This window comes from Eriocheir sinensis, unplaced genomic scaffold (genome assembly GCF_024679095.1).
Source record: "Eriocheir sinensis breed Jianghai 21 unplaced genomic scaffold, ASM2467909v1 Scaffold250, whole genome shotgun sequence".
Classification (NCBI taxonomy): Eukaryota; Metazoa; Arthropoda; class Malacostraca; order Decapoda; family Varunidae; genus Eriocheir; species Eriocheir sinensis.
Window position 1 is genome coordinate 111,168 of NW_026111555.1, and position 19,212 is coordinate 130,379.

The 19,212-nt window shown below is 39.6% G+C and overlaps 1 protein-coding gene across 1 annotated transcript; it reads left to right on the forward strand.

Annotated features, from left to right (window-relative positions):
- Positions 1-4,868: 4,868 nt before the first annotated feature.
- LOC126991203 (roundabout homolog 3-like) lies at positions 4,869-17,849 on the forward strand. The gene is made up of 4 exons (XM_050849975.1): positions 4,869-4,878; positions 13,230-13,390; positions 13,871-13,987; positions 17,676-17,849. The coding sequence occupies exons 1-4, from the start codon at positions 4,869-4,871 to the stop codon at positions 17,832-17,834; spliced, it is 447 nt and encodes a 148-aa protein (XP_050705932.1). The 3' UTR covers positions 17,835-17,849.
- Positions 17,850-19,212: the final 1,363 nt, after the last annotated feature.

Here is a 19,212-nt window from a genome sequence, read left to right on the forward strand (position 1 = left end):
CAGACAGACACTTACATCCACAGACAGACAGACAGACAAAAAGATAGCCAGACAGATAAACAGGGATACAGGAACCATGATTAACAGATATATAAACATAGATGAAAAGAGAATCCAATACTTGAACTTACATAACCAGAGACACGGACAGACAGGAGGTAGAATAAACGGTAGGAGCCATGAGGTAGAAAGAGGTAGACAGCAGAAGGCAGAAGACAGGAGGTGGGAGATGAGAGAGAAGGTAGGAGAGAGGATGCTGGAGGTAGGAGAAGGAGAGAGGGAGGAAGAGGAGGAGGGGTGCGGCCGTTCAACTCAGGCATCGGTAAAAGTCGCGCTTCCTGTCGCCTGGAGAATAATCGATATGCGGAGGGAAGCTGGAGAGAGAGAGAGAGAGAGAGAGAGAGAGAAGGAAGGAAGGAAATGCTGGAAATTGAAGAAAAAACGAGGATGTTTGATATATTTTAAAATGTTGGTATATCGTTTGTGCTTTTGCCTGGAGAATAATTATCGATATGCGGAGGGAAGCTGGGGAGAGAGAGAGAGAGAGAGAGAGAGAAAAAAGGACGTTTAATGTACCTATTTTAAAATGTTGGCATATCTTTTTTTCACAGAGAGAGAGAGAGAGAGAGAGAGAGAGAGAAAATACAGATGAAAAGGAATGAAATCCTGGAAATAGAAAAAAGACAGTGTAATGTATTTTAAAATGTCGATATATCGTGTGTGCTTTTTTTTTTCACATGAATTGGATAACTTTGAACATTTTTTTAGATACTTATATATTGAATTATTTAGATCAGTTATTTAGAGTGTTAGTTTTCTTATGATTTAAAAAAGGTGATAATGGAAAAGCAGGTTAGATGTGTTTTAAAAGGTTCGGCAAATCATATTTTTTTCACGTTTATCAGATGTATATTTTGTTGGTTATTCATAGTTTTGGTTTTTATATGACCTGAATATGACTTAAATAAATAGATATGGATTGGAAGACAGATATAGGTAGATTGATTGACTAACGGACTGACTGACTGACTGACTGATTGATTGATTGATTGATAAACTTAGATAGATAGACTGATGAATAGTGACAGACATAGATATGGATTGGAAGACAGATATAGGTAGATTGATTGACTGACCGACTGACTGACTGACTGACTGATTGATTGATTGATAAACTTAGATAGATAGACTGATGAATAGTGACTGACATAGATATGGATTGGAAGACAGATATAGGTGGATTGATTGACTGACCGACTGACTGACTGACTGACTGATTGATTGATTGATAAACTTAGATAGATAGACTGATGAATAGTGACTGACATAGATATGGATTGGAAGACAGATATAGGTAGATTGATTGACTGACGGACTGACTGACTGACTGAATGACTGATTGATAGATTAATAGACGTAGTTAGAAAGGTAGGTAGAAGAGGTGAAAATATAAAACAAGTTACACATCATTTAAAAGTTTGAGATTTCGTTTCCATTTTAATAATCAAATACAATAAACATTTATTTTTTGGGGTATTCCTTATGAGAGAGAGAAGATTAAAGAGAGAAAACCAGAGAGGGGAAAAGAGAGAAGAGAGGAGAGAAAGAGAAGAGTGAATGAAGGAATAGGAGACAAAAACAAAGGAACAGAAAAGAAAGAAAAGAAAGAGAAAAGGAAGAGGGAAGAGGGGAGAAAAAGAGGAGGAAAAGGAATGAAGGAATAGGAAACAAAAAGAAAGGAATAGAAGAAAAGAAAGAAAAGAAAAGGAAGAGGAAGAGGAAGATTAGTTATTTAGTTAGTATATTTTTTTTCTATTATACGAAATGTGAAAACGAAGGTGAAAACTTATAAAAAAAAAGTTAGACGAGTTATTTTCTCCCGTGATTTGAATTTGAAAGAATGAGAAGAAAAAGGAAAATAGAACAGTAAAAGAGAAAATAGGAACAAAAATAGAAAAGGAAAATAGAAAATAGGAAACATAGAAAGGAAAAATAGAAACAAGGCATTTTTTTGTTGTGTTGTTGTTGTTGTTGTTTATGAAAATGATGAGGTATTCGTCTATTAACATACTCAATATCTTTTCACTTTCCCTTTCTTTCATCTCACGTCCTTGTGTGTCTGTGTGTGTGTGTGTGTGTGTGTGTGTGTGTGTGTGTGTGTATGTGTGTGTGTGTGTGTGTGTGTGTGTGCTTCGCTGTTTTCTCTTCTTGTTTATTATTATTTTTCTGCGTTCTCCTCCTCCTCCTCCTCATCATCATCATTTCTGTCCTCGTTTTCGTCCTCTTCCTCTCCTCCTTAACATAGATTTTTTTCTTTCTTCCTTTTTCCTTCTGTTCATTCTCTTCCTCCACCTCCTCCTCCTCCTCCTCCTCCTCCTCCTCCTCCTCCTCCTCTTCATAACCAACCTCATGTCTCTCCCTCATACTAACAACCTCCTCCTCTTAACGTTATCTCCTCCTCCTCCTCCTCCTCCTTCTCCTCCTCCTCCTCCTCCTCCTCCTCCTCCTCCTCCTCCTCCTCCTCCTCTACGCCCCTCTTCCTTCACATTAAATATTCAGGTTGTACGTTTGGGATAATGGAGAAAGGAGGATGAGGAGGAGGAGGGGGGGGAGGAGGGGGAGGGGGAGGGGTAGGAAGAGGGGGGGAGGGTGCGTATTCCCATCGAAGCCTAACTAGAATAAAGTGGCCTACCTTTCCCCCCCTCCCCCTCCCCCCCTTTTCCCTCCCCTTCCTCCTCCCCTTCTTCCCCTTCCTCCTCATCCCTCCCCTTCCCTCAACTTTCCTCATTTATTCCCATCACATACACAGCCTATTATTTTTTTTCTCTCCGTTTCCTCCACCCCTTTTTTTTTACCTCCTTTCTCTCTCTTTTTTTCTCTCTCCCTTTTCTTTCCTTCCCTTTCTTCCCTTTCTTTTCTATTCCTTTGTTTTTGTTTCCTATTCCCCTATACTTTTGTTTTCCTTCTTTCTCTCCCCTTTCTTTCCCTTCCCTCTTTTCCCCTCTCTGGTTTTCTCCCTTTCCTCTTCTTTCTCTCCCTTTATTCTCTCTCTCTCTCTCTCTCTCTCTCTCTCAAATGAAAACTGCTGTGGTCTGCATCGTTATGGAGGAAAGGAGGGAGGGAAGGAGAGAAAGAGGAGGAGGAGGAGGAGGAGGAGGACTTTTGAAGGGAGAGAAGAGGTAACTTTTTTTTTATCTTTTATCTCCACGACATGTCACTTTTCCTCCTCCTCCTCTCTCTCTCTCTCTCTCTCTCTCTCTCTCTCTCTCTCTCTCTCTCTCTCCTGTCTTATTTTTTTCCTCCTCCTTCTCCTTTGTCTTCGTTTATTTCTCCTTTTTTGTTTTCTTCATTTTCTTTGTGTTGTTTTTTGTGTTTTTCTTCATTTTCTTGCTTTTTCTCTTTCAATATTTTCTCTTTGCTTCCTTATTTATCCTTTTCTTCCTTCCTTTTTCTCTCTTCTTCGTTTGTTTCCTTCATTACGTACTTTCTTTACTCTTTCTCATCTTCTTTCCTTCCTTCCTTCCTTCAATCATTCATTTTTTCCATCCTTCCTTTGCTCCTTCTTTCCTTTTTTTATTAATTCTTTCTTTCCTTTTATTCTTCCTTCCTTCATTCCTTTGTTTTTCCTTTTCCATCTCCTTCCTTCCCTCCTTCCTTCCTTCCTTCCTTCACTCAAAAGCATCATGAAGGAGAAAGATATGAAGGAAAGAGAGAAGGAAAGGTGGGAGGAAGGGAAGGGGAGGAAAAAATTACTCCCTCCCCCTTCCTCTTTCCTCCTCCTCCTCCTCCTCCTCCTCCTCCTCCTCCCTTGAAGCCATTAACACTTTATTGACACGGAGCCTCCAGTAAAGACCAGACATACTCCCCTCCTCTTTCCTCCCCTCCCCCTTTCCTCCCCTTCCCTTTTCCTCCCCTTCCCCTTCTTTTCTCCCCCTCCCCTTCTTTCCTCCCCTTTCCTCCCCTTCCCCTTCTTTTCTCCCCCTCCCCTTCTTTCCTCCCCCTCCCCTTCTTTCCTCCCCTTTCCTCCCCTTCCCCTTCTTTTCTCCCCCTCCCCTTCTTTCCTCCCCTCCCTTCTTTCCTCCCCTTTCCTCCCCTTCCCCTTCTTTTCTCCCCCTCCCCTTCTTTCCTCCCCTCCCTTCTTTCTTCCCTTTCCTCCCTCTCTTCTTCTTCATGCATTATTCTCTCTCTCTCCAGGTTCCTCTTCCTTCTCCTCCCCTTTCTCTTCCTTCTTTCCTCTCTCTCCCCTCTCCCTTTTTCCTTCATACATTCCTGTCTTTCCCTCCCTCTTTCCTCTCCTCCTCCTCCTCCTCCTCTGTCTTCTCTTCCTTCTCCTTCTTTCCTCTGTCAGTTACACTCCCCCTCCCCTTCTCTCCCCTTTCCTTCATATATTCTTTCTTTCTTTCCCTTTTCTAAGTCCATCTTCCTCCTCTTCCTCCTCCTCTCCCTCTTCTTCTTTTTCCTCTTTCTTATCTTTTCTTCATACATTCTTCTCTTTCCCTGTCCTTAGTCCATCTTCCTCCTCCTCCTCCTCCTCCTTCTCCTTCTTCTTCTTCTTCTATCTTTCAGTTCTCCTCCTTTGTTTTCTTCTCATTTTTGTTTCCTGTTGTCTCTTCCTTCCTTTCTCTCCTCCTCCTCCTCCTCCTCTCCCTTCCTTCCCTCCGGGTGTTGACTTACACTGCTTGGTCCTCCTCCTCCTCCTCCTCCTCCTCCTCCTCCTCCTCCTCCTCTTCCTCCTCCAGTTGGTTCATATCTCGTCACCCACTTCACTCTCATGCCACGCCGTTGTCTTGTATCTCTCCTCCTCCTCCTCCACCTCCTCCTCCTTTTCCTCCTCCTCCTCCTCGCGTCTGGAAAAGAGGAGGCCAAACATGTCTTCAAGTTTGGTCAAATTTGTCAACTCGAACCGAAAGTCAACAGAGAGAATTCCGATCCGCTAATTGCAACGGAGATGAGCACTGAGGCGAGGCGTATGTGTGTCCAGCGTTGCCAGATTATCGTACTCACCACATCGTACTTATTACTTTTAAGCCTCAAACTATCGTACCAACACAAATAACGATAGAAAATTGAAGTTAGCGTTAAAACTCCTATTTATTGATGTGTGTTTCTTTGTTATCGGTTTGTTATCGGTAAGAAAGTACGAAAATGCAGTGTGATGTGTACGATAATTTGACAACGCTGTATAATGTGTCTCTCCCAGAACTGTGTGTCTTTCCCTTGATGTAGCGACGAGATTGCCTGGGGAGTCCTTGGTGATGATTTTGATGAGTGGAGATGAAGGGAGGAAGGAGAGGAGAGGAGAGGAGAGATGAAGAAAGGGAGAAGAGTGAAAAGAGAGGAGGAGAAAGTTGAAGGGAAGGAGAAAGAAGTGAATAGGAGATGAAAGGAAGGAAGGGAGGGAGGAGAAGATCTGGAGATGAAGGGAGGAAGGAGAGGAGAGGAGAGATGAAGGGAGAAGAGTGTTTGAAAAGAGAGGAGGAGAAAGTTGAAGGGAAGGAAAAAGAAGTGAATAGGAGATGAAAGGAAGGAAGGGAGGGAGGAGAAGATCTGGAGATGAAGGGAGGAAGGAGAGGAGAGGAGAGATGAAGGAAGGGAGGAGAGTGTTTGAAGGGAGAGGAGGAGAAGAGCTGGAGGAAGGGAGAAGGAAGTGAATAGGAAGTGAAAGGAAGGAAGGGAGAGATGAAGGAAAGGAGGAGAGTGTTGAAAGGGAGAGAAAGAGGAGAGTTAGAGGAAGGGATAAAGAAATGGAGATGAAGAAAGGAAGGAAGGAATACATAGGAATACATAGGAAGAACAGACACCAGAAGACCTATCGATCTATGGCGAGGGTGAAAGAAGGGAGAACATTTTGGAAGAGAGAGAAAAAAAGTTAGAGAAAGGGAGAAAGAAATGGAGATGAAGAAAGGAAGGAAGGAGAGGGGAGATGGAGGAAGGAAGAAAGGAATGGAGAAGGAGAGTTGAAGGAAGGGATAAAGAAATGGAGATGAAGAAAGGAAGGAAGGAGAGGGGAGATGGAGGAAGGAAGAAAGGAATGGAGGAAGAGAGTTGGAGGAAGGGATAAAGAAATGGAGATGAAGAAAGGAAGGAAGGAGAGAAACAAAAATGAAGGAAGGTTTAAGAAAAGAAACATTGAAGGAAGGAAGAAAGGAGATGAAAGAGATGAAGGAGAAAAGAAGAAGAAAGAAAGAAGGAGAGAGAAAGAGATGAAGGAGGAAGGGAAGGGAGACGAGAAATGGAGATGAAGAAAAGAAGAAAGACAAACAGAAGTGGAGGAAGGAAGAAGACAAATAAAAGTGGAGCAGAGAATGAGAAGAAGACAAACGGAGGAAGGAAGACAAAGAAGAAAAGAAGACAGATGGAAGAGGAAGAGCAGGGATTGAGAGATGGAGCAATAAAGAGAAGAAGAAGAGGAGGAGGAGGGGGGAAAGAAGATAGATGGAAAAGAGGAAGAGCAGGGATTGAGAGATGGAGCAATAAAGAGAAGAGGAGGAGGAGGAAAGGAGGAAGAAGAAGAAGAAGAAGAAGCGCTTAACAGATGCAGATAAAGAGCAAAGAAATAACTAGAGTGCGTTCGACCCTCTTAATGAAGTGACCGTAAATATGAGAATGCTAATCGGTCACGGAGATTGACGCTTCAGGATACCAAGGGAGTGATTAGTGTGAGTGTTTCTCCTCTCCCCCTTCTCTTTTCTCCTCTCCCTTGTTTAACCCCTTCCTTCTTTCCTCTCCCTCCCTCACTCCTCTACTGTTCCTGTTTTTTGCTATTGATTTTGTTCTTTTTGTGTTTATTGTGGTTCTTAGACGTTTATTTTTTTGTTTGTTTTTCTTTTTTATTTCTTTTTCGATCTGTATGTTATTCTGTTATTCTTTTTTTTTATTGAGTATTTTCCTTTTTTTCCTCTTTTTTTTCTCTCCATTGTTTTCTTCTTCATTTTCTTCCTCTGCTTCTTCCTCTTCTTCTTCTTCTTATTGTTATTATTATCATTATTATTATTATTATTATTATTATTATTATTATTATTATTATTATTATCCTTCTTTTCTTTCTCCTTTCATCTCCATCTTCGTCCTCCTCCTCCTCCTCCTCCTCCTCCTCCTTCTCCTCCTCCTCTTCTCTTTCCATTCACCCAGCGTGCTCAACCCTGCATATCCAACTACCATTTCTTTGCACTCCTCCTCCTCCTCCTCCTCCTCCTCCTCCTCCCTTTTTCCTCCTCGTTGTCTGAGAAAGAAAACATTATCGGAATTATCTTTGCATATTCAGTTCACGTATTCTCTCTCTCTCTCTCTCTCTCTCTCTCTCTCTCTCTCTCTCTCTCTCTCTCTCTCTCTCTCTCTCTCTCTCTTCTCTCTCTCTCTCTCTCTCTCTCTCTCTCTCTCTTCTCTCTTTCTCTTCTTTTCTTCTCTTTTGTTTCTCTTCTTTCTTCTTTCCTGTTTCTCTTCTTTATCATTCTTCATCTCATTCTTCATTTTTTCGTCTTTCTCTCTTCCTCATTTCCTCCACTTTCTCTTCCTCCTCATCTTCATCTTACCTAACTGTTTATTAATTTATATTCATTTATCACCCTATTTGTTATTTCTTCATTCGCTTATGTATCTCCTCCTCTCTCTCGCTCGCTCTCTCTCTCTCTCTCTCTCTCTCTCTCTCTCTCTCTACCCCCACCTCTCCTTGTTTACTCCTCATGCCTTCTGTATTTACACTCGATTCACTCCTCCTCCTCCTCCTCCTCCTCCTCCTCCTCCTCCTCCTCTATACATCCACGTCTTCTCCACCTTCCTCTATTTGCATTCCCATCATCCTGTCTTCCTCCACTTCCTTTCTCCTCCTCCTCCTCCTCCTCCTCCTCCATTCCCTCCGACATCTTGACTTCCTCCCTTCTTCTCTTCCAGTACGTCAATGTCACACACACACACACACACACACACACACACACACACACACACACACATACACACGCACACACACACAGAAGCACACTCACACAGAAGTCACTCACACACATCTCCTCCTCCTCCTCCTCCTCCTCCTCGTAATTCCTGGAAGAGAGGAAGCATAATTAGATATACAAGTCATCCTTAAATAATGTCAAAAGGCCTCTGTTGGTTGTTGTTCCGAATGCATTACTTTCATTTCTCTATTTTTTTTTCTCTTATTTTTACCGAGAACTGGAATGATACGAGTAATGGTAATGGGTTTTTACATTTTAACAGTATCTCTTTTTATGCTGTTTTCTTTATGTTTAATTGGCGTAAGTGATCTTTATTTAAACTTATAATGAAAGGGAAAAAAAGATCATATATTCGTTCACTTTATTAACTTTTTTTATTGTTGTTTTTGGCAAGATGAATAGAATGTTTTTTTTTATGTTTAATTTGCGTTTCTGTTTAATCATGTTTTTGAGGATACTTATAATGAAAGGAAGAAAAAGATCATATATTTGTTCACATTATCAACTTCTTTTTTTTAATTTGCGTGTCTGTTTAATCATAAGTTTTTGAGGAGACTGATTAAAAGGGAGGAGGGAGAATGAGAAATGGGGAAAAAAAGGGAATGAAAAAGGAAAAGATAAGAACCAGAAAAGAGAGACGAGACATAGGAATGAAAATGAAGAAAAACACAACACAGAGAATTAAGGAAAGGGAAGAGAGGAAGAAGAAAGAAACGAAGGAGAAAAGACAAAGAAGGAGGAGGGAGAAAAATAAGACAGGGGAGAGACAAGAGAGAGAGAGAGAGAGAGAGAGAGAGAGAGAGAGAGAGAGAGAGAGAGAGAGTTCATTTTTCATCTCTATGTTGGTATTCTTGTTTTTTGTTATTTTCCTTCCTCTCATAAAGTTAATAAATAGATTACTGTATTTTATTATTGTTTGTTTGTTTGTTGTTTTTGGCAGGAAGTGACGTATAGTATTTTTGTTTTTCTATATTTAATTAGTGTGTCTTTTTAATCTCAAGTTTTTAGGAGAAGAAATAGAAAGGATATGAAGGTAATTGATTGCTATACATTATTAGCTGATATTTTCCGAGCTAAGAAGAGATGAATAGTGTTTGCTTTTCTCTCTATAATTAGCGTGTCTGTTTAATCTCGTTTTTTTTTTAGAAGACGAAATAAAAAGGATATGAAGGTAACAGGTTCTTGTACATTATTAGCTGATATTTTCCGAGATAAGAAGAGATGAAGAGCGTGTTTGTTTTTCTATCTATAATTAGCGTGTTTGTTTAATCAAGTTTTTTTTAGAAGACGAAATAGAAAGGATTTGAAGGTAATATTTTCTTGTACATTATTAGCTGATATTTTCCGAGATAAGAAGAGATGAATAGCGTGTTTGTTTTTCTATCTATAATTAGCGTGTGTGATCTCAGGCTTTTACGAGAACAAATACAATGGGTAAATAATTGATGGTGTATCCAATTAACTTGTTTTTATTATTATCAAGAGATGAGTAGACTTTTTTTATACATATGCTTTTAAGGAGACTACAAAGGCCAGTCTCCCTGTTATCTTTCTTGTTATATTTGTTTGTCGAGAGATGAATGGGATTTTTTTTTTTTTTTTTTTTTGTGTGTGTGTGTGTGTGTGTGTGTGGAATTGAAACAAGGATAGGAATGGATTAAGGAGACTACAGGAGGCCTACACGACTACAGTACTCCATCAACCTTTTTTTTTAGGAGACTACAGAAGGCCTACATGACTTTTAGGAGACTTTTTTACGAGACTACAGAAGGCCTACACGACTTTTAGGAGATTTTAGGAGACATTTTTAGGAGACTTCTTAGGAGACTACAGAAGGCCTACACGACTTTTACGAGACTTTTTTATGAGACTTTAAGGAGACTTTTTTTAGGAGACTACAGAAGGCTTACACGACTTTTAGGAGACTTTTTTATGAGACTTTAAGGAGACTTTTTTTTTAGGAGACTACAGAAGGCTTACACGACTTTTAGGAGACTTTTATGAGACTTTAAGGAGACTTTTTAGGAGACTACAGAAGGCTTACACGACTTTTAGGAGACTTTTATGAGACTTTAAGGAGACTTTTTAGGAGACTACAGAAGGCTTACACGACTTTTAGGAGACTTTTATGAGACTTTAAGGAGACTTTTTAGGAGACTACAGAAGGCTTACACGACTTTTAGGAGACTTTTGTGAGACTTTAAGGAGACTTTTTAGGAGACTACAGAAGGCTTACACGACTTTTAGGAGACTTTTATGAGACTTTAAGGAGACTTTTTAGGAGACTACAGAAGGCTTACACGACTTTTAGGAGACTTTTTTAGAAGACTTTTTTTTAGGAGACTACAGAAGGCTTACACGACTTTAGGAGACTTTTTTAGAAGACTTTTTTTTAGGAGACTACAGAAGGCTTACACGACTTTTAGGAGACTTTTTTAGAAGACTTTTTTTTAGGAGACTACAGAAGGCTTACACGACTTTAGGAGACTTCTACTAGACTTTTAGGAGACTTTTTTAGGTGACTACAGGAGCCCTACACGACAGCAGTACTCCATCAACTTTTTCTAATATATATATATATATATATATATATATATATATATATATATATATATATATATATATATATATATATATATATATACATTTTTTTTTGTCAAGAACGAATGAGTAGAATGTTGTTTTAGTCTAAATCAATCAAGGATACACATTGATTTGAGGAAAACTGTTTAGGCCTGTCACTCCATCAACTTTTATATATACACTTTTATTTATCAAGAACGAGTGAATTGAATTTTGTTTTAGTAGATTTCAACACGGACTCAGTGGGCTTTTTGTTTCCTTGTATTTACATCTTATTTGCTTATTTTTTTTTTATATTATTATTATTATTATTTTTTTTAGCCCCTGCGGCTAAAAAAAGGTCACTCCAATTTGTTCCCAACGCTTATTCATTTTATTTTATTTTATTTTTTTATTTATTTATTCATTTATTTATTCATTTATTTATTTTTATTTATTTTATTTTTATTTATTTATTTATTCATTTATTTATTTTTTATTTATTTATTTATTTATTTATTTATTTTTGCCCCTGAGACTACAAAAGGTCAGTCCTATTTGTTCCCAGCGCCGTGTGTCATAACGTTTATTTTAGCGTACCCTTGAAATGCCTCGTAAAACCCGCCCCGGCTAATCCCCTTAATCCATTTGAATAATTGGATGCGAGAATTAATAATGGAACACTTGGCTTTATAATTTTTTTTTTTACCATCATTAATAAAGTATGCGGATATGATTAACTTTTTACGAGGAACACAAAAAGCCCCGCACACGACGATAATATGGTGCTGATTTATTCTTTTATTTGCAGTTCATATATTTCCAGAGAAGGATTGAATCGTTTTTTGTATCGCCCCTCGTGACCTGACGTGACCTAACCTGACCCACAGCAGACTTAATCATACAAAGTTCAGGACAGAAAGTTAGAAGGCTGTAAATATGTCCTGTTCTATTTTTTCAACCGTTTATATTTTTCTGGAGAAAGATTGAACTGTTTTTTGTACCGCCCCTCGTAACCTGACCTGACCTCACTTGACCCGCAGCAGACATACTTGTAAAAAGCTCAGGACACGAAGTTAAAAGGCTGCGATAAAGTCCTGTTCTATTTTTTTCAACCGATTATATTTTTCTGGAGAAGGATTGACCTGTTATTTGTACTGCCCCGTGACCTGACCTGACCTAACTTGACCCACACCAGACGTAATCATAAAAAGCTCAGGACAGAAAGTTAGAAGGCTGCTGTTCTATTTCTTCAACCTTTTATATATTTCTGGAGAAGGATTGACCTGTTATTTGTACTGCCCCGTGACCTGACCTGACCTCATTTGACCCACAGCAGACGTAATCGTTAAAAACTCATGACAGAAAGTTAGAAGGCTGCTGTTCTATTTCTTCAACCTTTTATATATTTCTGGAGAGGGATTGACCTGTTATTTGTACTGCCCCGTGACCTGACCTGACCTCACTTGACCCACAGCAGACATAATCGTTAAAAAATAAGGACACAACGTTAGAATGCTGTAATAATGTTCTGACCTATTTTTTCAACCGTTTATATTTGTCTGGAGAAGTATTGAACTGTTTCTTGTACCGCCTCGTGACCTGACCTAACCTGACCTGACCTGAACTAAAAGAACCATGAAAAGCACTGAAAATAAAGTTAGAATGCTGCGAGGAAAGGTTATTAATTTTTTTCATTTTTTATTCATTTTTCGTCTTCATTTTCATTTATTTCATTACTTAGCGGACTTTTTTTTATTTCTCTAGCTATTCATTTTCATTCATTTTATTGCTTAGCGGGCTCTTTTATCTCTAATTTTATTCATTTTTCATTTTCATTTTCATTCATTTTCACTTCCTAGCGGACTTCTTGTTACTTCTTTATTTATTCATTTTTCATTTTCATTTCCATTCATTTTCACTTCCTAGCGGACTTCTTGTTACTTCTTTATTTATTCATTTTTCATTTTTATTTCCATATTCATTCATTTCAGTGACTAGCGGGATTTTTTGTTTCGTTATTCACATTATTTCCCTTAAGCTGCTATCGTTACAGTAAAAAGATCAGGATCGTTTTACCTAAAGAACCAGCATTTTCAAATCGCCTGTGTACCTGACCTAACTTAACCTGACCTCACCGGCGACTCAGACACAATGAGATTCAGGTCAGCCTCGCTCTGTGCGGCTGATTTGCTGTCTGTCTGTCTGTCTGTGCAGCGAATCTTACGGGCACACGGACAAGTTGGCTGGCGGGCTGAGGCTTTTCGCTTAACAGACTGATTGTGCGGAGAACTGATAGAATGTTTTAGATATACGACGCTGTTTTACGAATTTTCTGTGTGTGTGTGTGTGTGTGTGTGTGTGTGTGTGTGTGTGTGTGTGTTCGTACTTGACACAACCCAGTTTTGTTCTTGTTTTCTGGACAATCGCACGCCACATACATCTGTCTTCTCTTCCCTCACACGATGTCTCCCCTCTCTCACACATCTGTTCTCTTTCCTCTCACACACCTGTTTTCTTTCCTCTCACGCATGTCTCCTTCCCCCACACATCTGTCCTCTGCTCTCTCTCACACATCTGTTTTCTCCCAAACATGTCCTCCACTCACACATGTCACCCCTTTTTCTCCCACACCTGTCACCCCTCTCCCACACATATGTCACCCCTCTCTCTCACACACCCGTCATCCCTCTCACACACACCTGTCTTCCCTTCCAGACCTGCGGTACCTACGTCACGGCGGCCGGAGGGAGGCGGGGGACGGCGGAGGCGGCGGGGCGGCGGGCGCGGCAGCGGGCACTAACGCCACCACGGGAACGGCGCCCCCCGAGGACTTGCTGTTCGAGGGCGAGGGAGAGGCGGGAAGTGTCCAGGAGCAGGTAAGATAAAGTGGACTGCTGGAGGGAGATTATTGTTTTTGTTTACATTACCGAGGCGAAGAAGCCCCGCCCACTTCGCTCAGTGTGTGTCTATCATTGGCCAGTCCACAAGAGATAGTTTGGACTGTTTTTATGCTGTGAAGAGATTGTTTGGGCTGGTATTATGTTTTGGAGAGATAGTTTGAGGTCTTAAATGCTAGTACTGAGAGAGAGGCATAGGACCCTCGATATGCTGTGGGAGTGTTCTGTAAAGAGATAGATTATACTGTTCGTATGTTGTGAAGAGATAGTATGGGAAGGCTGGTATGCTGTGAAGAGATCATTTCAGTGGCTTTTATGCTATGGGATTGTGCAGAGAGAAGATAGTTTGGCTGCTTTTATACTTGGGAGAGATTGTTAGTACGGCTGATATGCTTAGGGAGTGTCCAGTAAAGAGTCAGTCTCATGGCACCGTTGGCACTGTCCTCCCTTCGCCTTCAGGTCGTGGTGCGCGGCGAGGAGGTGCTGCTTGAGTGCGTGGTGCCGGACGACGCCCCACAGATACCCGGGGATGACAGCGCCGAGGGGGAGGTGCGATGGTACCACGACGGCGCCAAGGTGAGTCACGTGGACCATACCTGTTGTTTAACTGTACCTAACCTGCCTGTTACCTGCATCTTACCTGTCTCTTAACCTTTACTTTCCTTACCTTACCTGTAATTCCTTTCTTCATTAAGTTTATTACCTGAATCTTCTTTTTTTATTTTAGTATTATTCTTTTGATTTATTTTTTATTTTTTTATTCACATTAATTCTTATATATTTGTAATTAGTGTACGCTTTTGTGCTTTTAATTCCCTTGTATATAATCCTACGTTACCCCCTAAGTCAAATTTGCATTCCATTATCCGTAGAGTTTATTTTGCCTGTTCCTTCGTTGTTGTTTCATGCGGTCAATACTGCCGCTTTTTTTTCTTTATTATTTTATTATCTAACACAATTTTATCACCTAATATTGGCAGCTCGTTACATCCCTCTTCTACGCACTGAAAATGTGTACGTGTGTGTGTGTGTGTGTGTGTGTGTGTGTGTGTGTGTGTGTGTGTTTGAGACAGGACCAAAAATAAAAAAAGACAAAACCGATTCATTTTTTGGCATTTCCCTGATTATGTTTGAAAGTGAAAGCGGATTGAGTCGTGCCTGTGTGTGTGTGTGTGTGTGTGTGTGTGTGTGTGTGTGTGTGTGTGTGTGTGTGTGTGTGTGTGATTGCATCCGGTCCGTTTTTTCCGTAACGAAGCTTGTGTTTCTGATGGAGTTTTTTTGTTTGTTTGTTCGTTTGTTTTTCTCCCTTTGTCTGTCTGTCTCTCCCCCAACTCTGAATTCCTGTATTTGACCTCGATGAGAGAGAGGTCGTTAATTAAGGTGACCTCTTGCCTGTGTTAAGGAGCAACAAACTTAATTACCTCTCTCTCTCTCTCTTCCTGTCACGTCTTCATTTTACTTTCACTTTTCCCTTCCATCTCTCTTTCTCACTTTTTGTCTCTATCTGTCTATCTATCTATTATCCATTCATCTCTCTCTCTCTCTCTCTCTCTCTCTCTCTCTCACTTTCACTCTCTCCCCCTGGCCTCATTTCCCTTCATTAGCAGGTATGGTTGAATCACCTGGTCCTTTGTCACTTGGATCAGCGCTGGAGGCAGACATAATTAACCTGACCTCACCTGTCTGTTTATTTACTCACCTGACGAGAGCGTTTTTCATTTGGTTTTAATTAGGTGTGTTTTTCTGTCTTTTTTGTTTATTTGTTTGTTTGTTTATTTGCTGGATTTTTCGTGCTTTTTTTTTTTTACTTGTCTTTTTTGTTGAGTAAGCATGTTGTATATTTATTTATGTATGTGTTTGTTTAGTTATTGACATTTTTATCGCATCTGTTCTTCCTGTAATTAATTGAAGTTTTGGCTATCTCTATTTCCAGCTTTGTTTTATTTGTTATCCTTTTGCCATTCCTTTCTTTCTTTTATGTTGCCTTTTCCTTCATTCTTTCCTTTTTCTTTTTTCCTTTCTTATCGTCATGTTTTTTTCTTTCCTTCCTCACTTCTTTCCTCCCTTTTTTCCTTGCCTCGTTCTTTTCTTCCTTCTTTCCCTTCTTCCTGCATTCTTTCCTTTTTTGTCCTTTCATTTATTTATTTTTCCTTTCATATTTTCATGTTTTTTTTTCTTTCCTTCCTCACTTCCTTCCTCCCTTTCTTCATTGTCTTTTTCTTTTCTTCCTACTTTCCCTTCTTCCTTCATTATTTCCTTTTTCGTCCTCTCCTTTATTCTTTTTTCCTTTCATTTCGTCATACTTTTTTCTTTCATTCCTCATTTCCTTCCTCCCTTTCTTCATTGTCTTTTTCTTTTCTTCCTTCTTTCCCTTCTTCCTTCTTTATTTCCTTTTTCGTCCTCTCCTTTATTCTTTTTTCCTTTCATTTCGTCATACTTTTTTCTTTCATTCCTCACTTCCTTCCTCCCTTTCTTCCTTGCCGCATTCTTTTCTTCCTTCTTTCCCCATCTTCCTCCCTTCATTCCCACCATCCTTCATTCCTTCCTTCTTCCTTCCTTCTTGCGTATTTCCATTTCTAGCTTTCCTTTATTTCTGTTAACATTTCGCCATTCCTTTTTTCTTTTATGTTGCCTTTTCCTTCACTCCTTCCTTTTCGTCCTCCTTTATTCATTCTTCATTTCATCTTTTCATATTTTTTTTCTTTCCTTCCTCACTTCCTTCCTCCCTTTCTTCTTTGCCTCATTATTTTCTTCCTTCTTTCCCTTCTCCCTCCCTTCACTCCCACCTTCCCTTTCTTTCTTAATTCATATCATAGTCATTTTTTTTATTTTCTCACATATTCTGCATCTTCGGTCACCCACCACAGTCTAACTTAACACCCACTCATAAAACTCGCATACATTTCTGAAACTATTATTCCAAACACCTTTTTCAACAACTATATCCTCTTGTACATCTTTTCTACATCATTTCCATTTTTTAACATCATCTTCATCTGCATATACATCCTCTGCACCTACTTCTTCTACATCTTCCACTTAGAAACGTTTATATAAGCTATGTATTTGTCAAGTCGTTTGGCGCAATGAGTAGCGGGCTTTTTTTTTAAGTAGCAGGCTTTTTTTTATTATTTCCTTTTTTGTGCCCTTGAGCTGTCTCCTTTGTTGTAAAAAAAAAAATCAGCTTCGTAACCTTCACTATGCACAACATCTTAGGAGCAGTGAGTAGCGGGCTTTTTTCTTTTCATTATTGTTTATTTTATGCCCTTGAACTGTCTCCTTTGCTGTAAAAAAGAAGAAGAAAAAATCGACACAACACCACACCACGCAATACACGGAACACTCCACCAGTACCCTTTACCTTCTCGAGTCAACCTGTGATTTACCTGTTGCCTCCACCTCGGCGTGACAAACAAGGCATCGCGCTGAGTACACCTGTTCTTTTATCCACCTGCCCATCCAGTATTCAGGTCACGTGATGCATATTGATAACCTTACCTTCATGATGGAATTTGAACCTTTTTTTTTATATATTTTAGCGTTTGGAGTGGTTTGGAATTGGTGTTTTGACGTTGTTTGTTTTATGTTTTTATTTATTAATCTGCTTTTAATATTTGTCAGTTTTTTTTAAGTCTTCCTTCGTATTTAGTTTCTTTATTATCCCTTTCGCTCTCATTCTCTCCTTTATTCCCTCTTTTTTTATTTCTCTGCCCATCCTATCTTATTTTCTCCCCTTCTTTTTCCTTTCATTCATTCACTTCTCCTTTCTTCCATTCCTCCATCTCTTCTTTCCTCTCATCTTTCGTTCGCTCCTCGGTTTTCCTTTCTTCCGTTCTTATGTTCCTCCTCTCCTTCCCTTCTCCATTTCTCCCTTCTTCCATTCCTCCATCTGTTCTTACCTCTCATTCCTCGTTCGCTCCTCGGTTTTCCTCTCTTCCATTCTTATGTTCCTCCTCTCCTTCCCTTCTCCATTTCTCCCTTTTTCCATTCCTCCATCTGTTCTTTCCTCTCATCTTTCGTTCGCTCCTTGGTTTTCCTTTCTTCCATTCTTATCTTCCTCCTCTCCTTCACTTCTCCATTTCTCTCTTCTTCCATTCCTCACATATTTCTTCATTCTTTCCAATTGTCTGTATTTCCTCACCTCATTTTTGCCTTATTCTGAGTATTCTAATTTCCACTAATCATTTTTTTGGCCCACCTCTCCCATTCTACCTGTCCCTGTACCTGTAAGTCCATTAGTAACGTCAGGTGTTCGTGTGTGCAGGTGCGTGAGGACCTCCGCGTCAGCATCATGTGGACGGGGCGCCTCGTGCTGTCCCACGCCGTCACGCCGGACTCGGGGCTCTGGTGGTGCCGGAGGTCAGGCCGCCCGGGACCCAAGCGCCGCCTCTTCGTCACCAGTGAGTGTTATTATGAGTTATAGTAGAAATAGTAGTAGTTATTGTTATTGTTATATTTGCATTAGTATTGGGACGATTAAAGCCTGATAAAGTTAAGATAAGGGAAACATGAAGCAAAGGGAAATAAAGCAAACGAAAGACACGGAAATTGCTATGATTATTTTTAGACGACTCAAGCTTGGTAAACTTAAGATCAAGGAAAGAAAGAAAGGATGAGATCAAACAAAAAGAAACAGCAAAAGAAACGCTGGAAGAAACAGAAAAGAGGGATCATAAAGCACAAGGAAAAAAACAAACGAAAGACACGGAAATTACTTTGATTAGTTTTAGACGACTCAAGCTTGGTAAAACTAAGATCAAGGAAAGAAAGAAAGGATGAGATCAAACAAAAAGAAACAGAGCAAAGGAAACGCTGGAAAATTGTTGATTGAAGTGAGAAAGATCAAATGGAAGAAAAATAAATAAAGAATGTAGTAGAAATTGATGTGTTGTACCTTGAGCCAGCTAAAAATAACAAGATAGGATTAAACAAAAGGAAATAACGAAAAGAAAACACTGGAGAATCTGAAAGAGAAGTGAATAAAGACGAAATAGAAGAAAAACAAATAAAGAATGTGATAAAAAAAAAGTGATCCTTGAGACGACTAAAATTTTGTAGACTTAAGCTCGAGGAAAAAAAGAGAGAGAGAGAAACAAAGACCAAACAAAAGAAAAATAAAGCAAAGCATAAACTAGAAAATTATTAAAGAAAGAAAATAGGAATAAAACGAAACAAAAAGAAAACAGAAAACGAAAGGGGAATTGTTAACAGTTGGAGGTGACAAAGTTGAAAAGGAGGAAGAGCAAATAAAAGAGTGTTGTCAGAACTGTCGTGGTTGTGTACAGGGGAGAGAGAGAGAGAGAGAGAGAGAGAGAGAGAGAGAGAGAGAGGGAGAGGGAGAGGGAGAGAATGGATTTTTAGTAAAGGAAACAAAGAAGGTGATTTAAAGTACATAGAACTGAAGGAAAGAAAGAATGTAGGAAGGAAGGAACTAAGAGAGAGAGAGAGAGAGAGAGAGAGAGAGAGAGAGAGAGAGAGAGAGAGAGAGAGAGAGGATTTTTAGTGAGGGAAAAAACGAAGGTGATTTAAAGTAGCATAGAATTGAATGAAAGAAAGAAAGAAATAGAAAAGAAAGAAAATAGGAAGGAAGGAACAAAGAGAGAGAGAGAGAGAGAGAGAGAGAGAGAGAGAGAGAGAGAGAGAGAGAGAGAGAGAGAGAGAGAGAGAGAGTGGATTTTTAGTGAGGGAAAAAACGAAGGTGATTTAATTAAAGTAACATAGAATTGAAGGAAAGAAAGAATTAGGAAAGACAGAATAAAGGAAGGAAGGAAATAAGAAAATGTTACCTGATATTTTGATGA

What these genes read in the sequence shown, in the direction of transcription:
- LOC126991203 (XM_050849975.1), top strand. An exon ending in CGGGAAGTGTCCAGGAGCAG is followed by an intron (nt 13,391 to 13,870) that starts GTAAGATAAAGT and finishes CTTCGCCTTCAG; the next exon opens with GTCGTGGTGCGCGGCGAGGA. An exon ending in GGTACCACGACGGCGCCAAG is followed by an intron (nt 13,988 to 17,675) that starts GTGAGTCACGTG and finishes TCGTGTGTGCAG; the next exon opens with GTGCGTGAGGACCTCCGCGT.